Genomic DNA, 10,000 nt, shown 5'->3' with positions numbered 1-10,000 from the left:
ATATAAATTAAATGTAATAAGATAAATTAAATATATATATATATGTATATGTATGTGTGTATATATCTATGTATAATTTAGCAGTATAATATAAATCAAATTTTAAGCACAAAACGTGATAAATATATTTTATGTTGATAGACTACTTACTTTATGTACGTAGTTTAATTATCAAAATCAATTATACTTATTTTTCTTTTTCTTTTATATCTTTATTGTATACAAAATATTATTTTTTATTATATATAAATTATTACAATAAAACAAAATATATATGATTAACATATTTATAGAATTATATATATATATATATGTATACATTTATAATCCGACAAAACGAAGCGTACATATTATCAATCCTTTTCTTTTATAATTCACATTGAAAATTTAAATATCTAATCTTTCATAGCACTTTCGATATTATTATAAATACATTTTAACGATTCTCTGACTTATACTCTTTGTTTCTTTTCTTTCTTTCTTCTTCTTTTTTTTTTTTTTTTTTTTTTTTTTAATAATTCACGTCCAAGATTTAAATATCTAATCTTTCGTAACACTTTAGATATTATATTATAAATGCATTCTAACGATTCTCTGACTCATTGGACTCTCTTCATCCCTTTTCTTTTTTTTTTTTTTGCCCGTCCATCAAGAAATACAGGAACGTAATACGTTTGGTCCGATTAAAAACCGAATAATAATTATTCGTCGATGATAACACTGAATAACATTTTACAGGCACACGAGCACGCAGCTAAGAACGTAGCTGGTAGTCGTCTTAAGATCACTAACCTCGACGTTTCCGACGTTGGATTTTACTCGTGTCGCGTGACCAATGGTAAAGATCAGATTCAAAGCGAGGGCACCCTAAGGGTCGATTCAACTCAGAAATGGCAAGGCAAGTAGTAATCCCAACTTTTGCAATTCGTTTTCTTTTGGTTTCTATAAGTTAAAAGCGAATATTATTATATATGATAAATTATTAATGCGCGTGGAACAATTTTTACATTTTGTTAATCATTAACTTTGTGATCATTTTAATTAATCATTTAGATATGATCATTTTGATTAATCATTTATAAGGAAGAAAGTAAATAATTAAATAAAAAATAAAAAATGTCATGGCAACGATGAAATGTTGAATAATTAATAATTGTGATATAATATAATAGATAATTTATAATATAATAATATAATAGATAATATATGATAAATAATATAATACAATAATAAATAATATAATATGATAATAATAAATAATTAGATAATATAATGATATGATAATTAATAATCTCTTTACGTTAAATTATAAAATCGTATACAAGAATTATAAAGAAACCATACGTATGATCGATTTTCAATTCATCACTCTTTCACAAATACACGAATATATATACGTGTTTGTGTGTGTGTTTAGAATAAATATAATAAATATATATATATATATGTATAATAATTACATATATAATTATATGTATATATAATAATTATATATACATGTATATTATAATTATAATTATAATTATATATATATATCACTTTCTTTCTACGTTCCACTCACCACCCTAGCCCATCTCAATCATTCCAAAAAAAAACTTCATCCATATATAGTTCGATTAATGAAAAATAAAAAAGAAAATAAAAAAAAAAAAAAAAAAAGAAAAAAGAGAAAAAGAGAGAAAGAGAAAGAGAGAGCAAGAAAAAAATTGCAGCTTCGACAAACGTTCGAACTCTCCGAACGTTGGACTGAACACGAACGCGGAATTTCTCGAAAATTCGCGTTACTCGACATTCCCACTGAATTCTAACAGTTCACCCTGAGACGTCTGACAAGGGTTGAAGGGGTAGTAGCTAGGTAGGTAGGTAGGTAGGTAGGTAGGTAGATAGATAGATAGGTAGGTAGGTAAGTAGAAAGAGGATAGAAGATGAAAAGAAGGAGAAAGGTAATCTCTCTCTCTCTCTCTCTTTCTCTCTTTTTCTCTTTCTCTCTTTCTCTCTTTTCATGAAAAGAGAGAATCAAGACGGTTTACAAGGACTCTTCGTTTCGAGAGTCGTACAGTCAGCTACCATGCTTTTGTAAAAAAGAGAGAAAGAAAGAGAAAGAAAGAGAAAGAAAGAGAGTCAGTAGAATGAGAGGAGGAGGAAGGGGAGGGGGTGGGAGGAGGAGGGAGAGAATTTCCGCATTAGCGCTTCGAAGAGTAGTCTACTAACGGACGATCGAAAAAGTCGAGACCCTTAATCGTTTCTCCGAACCATCTTACACCACCCCCAATCTTTCCTTCCTAACCTCACCCCCATCTTACTACCACCCCCTTGTCGATGGTTAGACTTCATAAAGTTCGTACTTAATTATTTAAAGTCGACTTCTCTTCTGACGATCTTTTATCATCTTTGTCTCTCTCTTTCTATCTTTCTTGTTCAAAAGTATGTATCATCTTTCTTCGTTTCATATCGATTCGTATCGATACTAATAACTATCGTACGGTAATTATTAGATCTTTCATCGACATCTTCTTGATCGAATATTCTTATATTATTATTATTAATTAATTATTCACTCGTGTGATTCGCAATCGTTTTTATTAATCATTAATTCGTGATCGTTCACATGAATTTTTAGCTTGTTCATTATTTTGATTAATCTTTTATTCGTTATTATTGCAATTGATCATTAACTCGTGATCATTTTTATCAATCACTTATTTGTGATTGTTCGAATTTATTATTTACTTGTGATCTTCTTAATGGATCACTTAACGTGTGATAATCTGTAATTAAACGTTCAGAAATTATTGCTGATATTGATTCGAACTGATGGACAAGAATGTTATTTATTTTATTTTCAAGGGAAATAAATGGATTGGATTGTTTAAATTATCCAAATTTTTCCTTTTTTTCACGCTCTACGAAATAAACAGTAGATTGTAAAGGATTAATAAAGAAAGTTGTAGCCTACGTCGATAACGTTAACGATCATAAAATTATTAATTATTCGACACTTCGTATAAACTTTTTTCTCGTTATCATATATTTTCAAAGTATATTTAAAACTATCTAAATATCGAAACATTTAATAATCAAGTCGAAGAATCTTGATCGAAAATATTCTAATAAATATTTTCGATCTAAAAAAAAAAAATCCAACATCATTATTAATCATAAAATTATTCATAGTCCTAACAATTTTCACGATAACGATAATATAATATCATCGTAGAAACTTTGTAACATTTAATGCTTGAAAATTTATTCCATCGTACTTATATACTTATGCATGTATATATACATATATATACATATATATATGGAAGTAACATTAATAATATTATTAATAGGGTCGCATAGTATTATTATATCACGATGTGGGAGCTAAGCGTTCTAATTCGATCTTCCAGCGTCAAACGGCTCGCGGGTTTATTGGGCTACGTGTTGAATAATGTAATCACGAGCTAATCAACTCGCATTTTCGTCCGAGAAATTAAATATCAAGTTAAACATAAACGCGTAACGTTGTGTAGATATATACTTACGTATCTCTACATACATACCTACATATATACATATATAACAACCTACGTAAAATGTTCAATTGCTAACTACTGTACGTACACACATACGCACACATATATTTACATATAGACTCAACGTGATTCAAAGTGGCATTAATACTTCGGACGTGCAAACGAGCCGATTAAGTTTCTTTTTCGCGCCGAAAAAAAAAAGAAAGTAAAACTAAAAAGAAAAATAAAAGAAAAAGAAAATAAAACCGGAGATTCGGGACAACCCCTCGATCTTCTTCAACCCCTCTTTTCTATCCCTAACACGACTCACTCTTTATAATTCACCACCTTGTAATCTGGGAAATCTCTCTCTCTCTCTCTCTCTCTCTCTCTCTCTCTCTCTCTGTCTATCTTTTTATCTCTCTCTTTTTCTTTCTTCAGCAAGTAGGAAGAAAATCTTCCTACTTCGTTCTTCCAGACATTTCAAAGCCAGGAGAAAGTCTACTCTATCCCTCTCTCTCTCTCTCTCTCTCTCTCTCTCTCTCTCTCACATACACACACACACACACACAGACACACACAATTTCTCTCACTCTGTTCGTCAGCTTGAAAAAGCTAAAACGACTGAACCACTCGAACACGCGCTCACGACCGTGCAAAGAAGTTTTAATTTTGCATTGCCGAGTTTGACTTGCAGAGTGCTAATATTAAAGTTCGTCGTCTCCCCATTTGCGTCCTCCTACTCGTCGTCCTTTCCTTTTTCGACTTGCCGAAGAAGACTCTTCGAAGTAACAGTCGAAAGGAGGTAGAGGGAAAAAGAGAGAGAGAGAGAGAGAGAGAGAGAGAAAGAGACAGACAGACAGACAGACAGACAGACAGATAGACATCCAGGCAGAAAGAGAAAGATAGAGAGAGAGAGAGAGAGAGAAACAGGTTAATATTCTCGAATCACTCTATCCCTCTTTATAGTAGTACTCGAGGTTGCTCGAGGTTCCTCCTCGTTCACGCATTAGCTGAGGCGCCCACGCGATATTAGATTAGAATTTGTTAGACGTAGGGGCGGTAGCCTACCGCCTACACCCGACTTTAGAACGTCGCGAAGTAACTTTCTCGTGAAAACGAATGTCTCTCTCTCTCTCTCTCTCTCTCTCACTCTCTCTCTCTCACACACACACACACATAACATACACATAGACGTACACGTTTAGTATCTCTTTCTATCTCTCTCTCTCTTTCTCTCTCTTTTTCTTCCGCTTTCGAGAAATACGCACAAACAGACTCACTATCTCTCTCTCTCTCTCTCTCTCTCTCTCTTTCTCTCTTTCTCTCTTTCACTCATTCATTTTGTATCTGTATCTATGTTTCTATCTTGCTCTAACAATTTTGTTTCATAGCTCGAAGGCAAATAAGGAAGACCACCTTCTCGAAAGAGTTCATTACGTTGATCGTCCTTCTCCCTCTAGACGCTTATAAATAGAAAGTTGAAATGATGTAACGATAAACGAGATTAATTTACGGATTTGAACGGAAAACTTAATCTCTCATCATCTTCTCTTCCTTCTACTCATCCTTTTCATTATCATACTCATCCTCATTCTCCTTCCTACTACTACTACTACTACTACTACTACTATTACTACTACTAACTATTAGTTCCATCTTGATTTTGATGAATTTTCATGGGAGTAGATTTTTTTCTAGCATGTTGTATACATCTAGTTACTCTACACTAATACTATTATTGCTGTTACTGTTACTTCTTGTTTTTTTTTTTTTTTATTTTTTGCTTTTGCAGCGTAACGAAGTTTCGAAATTTTGTCGTCCTTCTTATTTCTATTCGTTGTATATTTATCAACGTTTAAACGTGACAGATAAAATGGCTGTCGTCGTCGTCGTCGTCGTCGTCGTCGTCGTTGTCGTTCACGTTAAAAGGGTGTCCAAAACCAGGCTTCACTCTTTTAATTCGATTATATCCTGTTGCCTTTGGCTTTTTAACGAAGAGTGGAAGCGTTATAGAAGTTGATTACCTATCTCCTCACTCCACTTACCTGTCCAACCTCTCCCAACGTCGTTCTACTCTACTGCCACTATCTTTTTTCCATCCTCAACCCACCCTCACTTCATCTATTCTCAAATCCCTGTGAATGAACAAACCGTGGACTCTCGACGTTGTGGATTTTCAACATGGCGTGATTTAATTCAACCATTGTTTTCGGTACTCTTAGGATTATAAAAAAAAAAAAAAGGAAAAAGAGAGAAAAAGAGAGAAAGAAAAGGTAATACATGACGATGGGATAGAAAGGGTAAGAGCAACCCCATGTGAGTTATTATAATAAATACTGCTGACATAAGCTTGTAGTATCCTTACATGTAACTAGAATGTTCCTATAGTATCTATATTTATGTAAACACACAAACATTTAAACACAAACATAGACTTATGTATGTATGTGTGTATATGTGTATATGTATATATGTACATACGGATGTGTATAGTACTCGTACAGCACGCTATGCACAGACTCCCACGAGGAATCAACACTGCGTTATCCTTTACCATGCTGCTGTTCAATTTACGACCAAGTTAGTGCATATAAAGCGAACTATAGTAAGAGAAGGGGAGTAAGAGAGAGAGAGAGAGAGAGAGAGAGAGAGAGAGTATATAGGTAATCACGTATACATAGCAGTGCATATATGCACGAGTGCATCGTAGACTAAGTTCTCCAAGAGTTAATCCAATTCTACGTAGAACGTTCGAACTTTGACAGAAATTTCACTTGTTTAGATTTTCTTTTGTACATCTTTTGTTCTTTTTTTTTTTTCTTTTTCTCATCTTTTCTTTATCTTCTTCTTCTTCTTCTTCTTCTTCTTAATCGTTATTAGAAAATTTATTGAACGAGTATAGTTGGAAAAAAATTATCTTTTTTTTTTTTCTTCTTTTTTATTGTATATATTTATGTATATAAATATAAATTTATAAGATAAAATTGTATATGAAAATTTTATTATTATTTTATTATTATTATTATTATTATTGTTGTTGTTGTTGTTGTTGTTGTTGTTGTTGTTGATAATTATTATAATAATGATTTAATGATTGCTTATTATTTATAACTATCTAATAATTATGAATTATTTAATAATAATTAATATTACTATTAAATTATTATTATCAATATGAATCTGATAAAATTGATAAAAATGGAATATCCATATTTTATTATTATTTTATTATTATTCCATCAAATATAAACAATTTATATCATCGTGATAATAAAATCGAATTAAAGAAAACTGAAGAAAATGAAAGAGATGAGAAAACAGTTCCCATAGAAAATAATTCTATCGATAAAACTTGCGTATCTGTTTCATCATTGTTATCGTCATTATATATCGCTCCTATCTCAAATATAAAACCAGTTAATATCGTATATTAAGTCGTAAAAAAATAAAATGAAATGCAAGAAATAAAATGAAATAAAGAAGCAAACAAAACACGAGATAGAAGAATAAACAAAGAGCGAAAACAGAAACAAGAAGAGAAACAAAACTAACAACCATAAAAAAAAACAAAAAAAGAAAAGAAAAGAAAAAATAGAACAAAAATAAAAACAAATCAATCGAAACGCGAGAACGAATACATACATACGTACGTACATATGTACGAAAAACGTGTTATTTCCGCGAAAGAGCGAACATGGGAGTGCGCTCGCGCGCTTACTAATTGAAGTTAGTAGGATCAACGCGATTAATTAATTCTCGTTCGCGTCGTTTCTGCCTAAAGTCATCAACGAAACGACCGCGGCGAAACGTAATTACTAACACACCGGTTGAAACATCCCTTAGCCGGTTAGAACGATATAATATTATCGAACGGCATATTCCCATCATACATACATACATACAAACCTCTAAACCGCCAAGGACAATTTCGTGTATAACGTTTGGTAAAGTGATGTTACACCTATACACGAAATTCAATATTTATGTATATGTACGATGCATGCATGTATCATATATATACTGGCTCGATTCACATAAGTTTGATGTCACAATTTTTAACTGTGATTTTTTTTTTTTTTTTTTTTTTTTTTTTTTTTACATTTTTCACGAAGAATTGCAAGAAAAATAATAATAAAATTCTACGATTAATAATTGTTCAAATATTGCGAAGAATATGAATTATTTGCAAAAACAAATGGAAAATTTACAAAAGATATAATATTCGATAAATTGTTACGTTTATAATATTAATTTATTGCTTTTTAGTATTGTGTAAATTTTTATTATTAATCAATTTGAATATTTTTGTATTAATAAATTTTTATCTAATGTTTTAATATTATATCAATTTTTATATTATGTGATATTAAATAAATAATATAAGTTAATGATATTGATATATATTAGTTTGTATGTTACTTATTCGTGATATCTATTAATTGTCGAATTTTTTTTATGTATTCTTTGTTAAAATGTTCTTCGGAAATCATTTTTACATTACGGTACGAAAATTATGGGAATCTAACAACGATATATATACATATAGGGTGTCCAAAAAAGTTTGGGACCAAACTTGTATTACTACGAAGTTAAATAGAAGAAAGTTCGTATAAACTTATATAAGAAAATGCTTTTATTAGAAAGATATATGCTTTTAAAGATATTTATGATTTATTATGACAGTTATAAGAAATGTATGAAAATTCTGTTCTCTGCAAGAATGCAGTCTTTCATTCGTTAAATTAATGCTCTCTTTGAAACTCTTTGAAATATTCCAACTCTATTGGAAATAATAATAAATGCATTTTGAATATATTCCCAAAATTTATCCTCCGTTAATGTTAATTGTTATTGAGTATTATAATACGTATAGATATACGAAAAAATATTTTATAGATAAACGTATCAATAAAAAATGCATAATACTTAATATATAAATAAATATATATAAATAGATATTTTATTTCAATAGAAAATATATTTATATTTAAATATATACATATTTTAAAAATTAAATATTCTATTCATAAATATATTAATTCGTATATATTATATATAAATTAAACATTAAATATTTGATATATAAATATATTAATATATCAAATATATAAATATTTATATTTCGTGTTTATAATATGAAACAGTTTATAAAAGGAAAAATTCGACAATCATTAATTCGAACATTTCTCATAATTGCCATAATAAATCATAAATATCTTTAAAAGCATATATCTTTTTAATAAAGCATTTTCGAACGCATAACAATATTTGAACTCTTTTCATTTATTTAACCTCAGTAATACGTAATATAAATTTGGTAACAATCTTTTTGAACACGTGTAATGTAAACTATGCATATTTCGTAAAATCATAAATTTTTATTTTACTCTCGCAAACTTATACCTAAAAAAAATAACGAATGAAAAAAGAAAAAACAATGAATACGTATGTACATATATATATATATACATATATATATATATATATATATATATATATATATATATGTATACGGGATGTTAAAAAAAAAGAATCTCATTCCACTTTTATATATAACAGATAGAACACGTCCTATACAATATTTAATAAAAAATTTATTTGGTAGATATAAACGTATCATCAATTACGAAGCGTTACTGTACTAAAAAAAGATGTCGGCTTATTGTATCAATGAAAAAGAAAAAATAAATCAACAAATAGATAAAAATAAATAAATAATGAAATACATATATTTCATTAATATAAAATTGACGTATTTAAATAGAAAGATTTTCATAGTACAATATCGAACAATAAATATAAATCGATCAGACATCATTTCGATGAAAATGATAATTATATTCATACGTACATACATACATACATACATACATACATACATACATACATACATACATACATACATATCTATCTCAGAAACGTTTAATCCTACCCATAATAATAATAATAATAATAACAACAACAACAACAAAATTTTTAACTTTAATTATGGCACGTCTTATGTATCATACAAATATATTATAATGTTAATTTATTATTATATTTTTCTTTCATTCTTTCTTTCGAGTAACCTGTACGTCCTATGTAATATGTATTACTTATGAGTCAACTTAACCGAGACCACCATCTTTTTCTCTCTCTCTCTCTCTCTCTCTCTCTCTCTCTCTATCTATCTATCTATCTACACAACTATCTCTCTCTCTCTCTCTCTTTCTCTCTTCCTGTTTCTCTCTCGAGATTACGAGAAGATCGTTGGTTGGAGGTGAAAGCTCGCGAAGGCTTCTATGTTCTATCACTCCTGTCACGATGATATAAACTTTCCAAGCGAGATATGTAATTACACGCTCTCCAAGGAAACGCTCCTTCGCGAGTACATTCACGCACACATACGCACGTACACACATACACACATATAAGCACATAGCACCTTTAATTATGTAATTACACTGTGTATCTTCGTCTAACGACGGTAATACCAAGATCCTCCATCTTTTTCT

At 29.7% G+C, this 10,000-nt stretch overlaps 1 protein-coding gene across 1 annotated transcript in view; it reads left to right on the top strand.

Annotated features, from left to right (window-relative positions):
* Positions 1–10,000, top strand: part of LOC122635651 (tyrosine-protein kinase transmembrane receptor Ror) — a 286,700-nt gene that overhangs the window by 257,321 nt on the left and 19,379 nt on the right. Inside the window, exon 4 of the mRNA XM_043826103.1 lies at positions 739–898. Coding sequence (XP_043682038.1) covers positions 739–898 — 160 coding nt within the window. The remainder of the gene's footprint in view (positions 1–738; positions 899–10,000) is intronic.

This window comes from Vespula pensylvanica, chromosome 18 (assembly GCF_014466175.1).
Source record: "Vespula pensylvanica isolate Volc-1 chromosome 18, ASM1446617v1, whole genome shotgun sequence".
Taxonomy (NCBI): domain Eukaryota; kingdom Metazoa; phylum Arthropoda; class Insecta; order Hymenoptera; family Vespidae; genus Vespula; species Vespula pensylvanica.
This window is presented reverse-complemented; position numbering and strand designations above follow the sequence as displayed.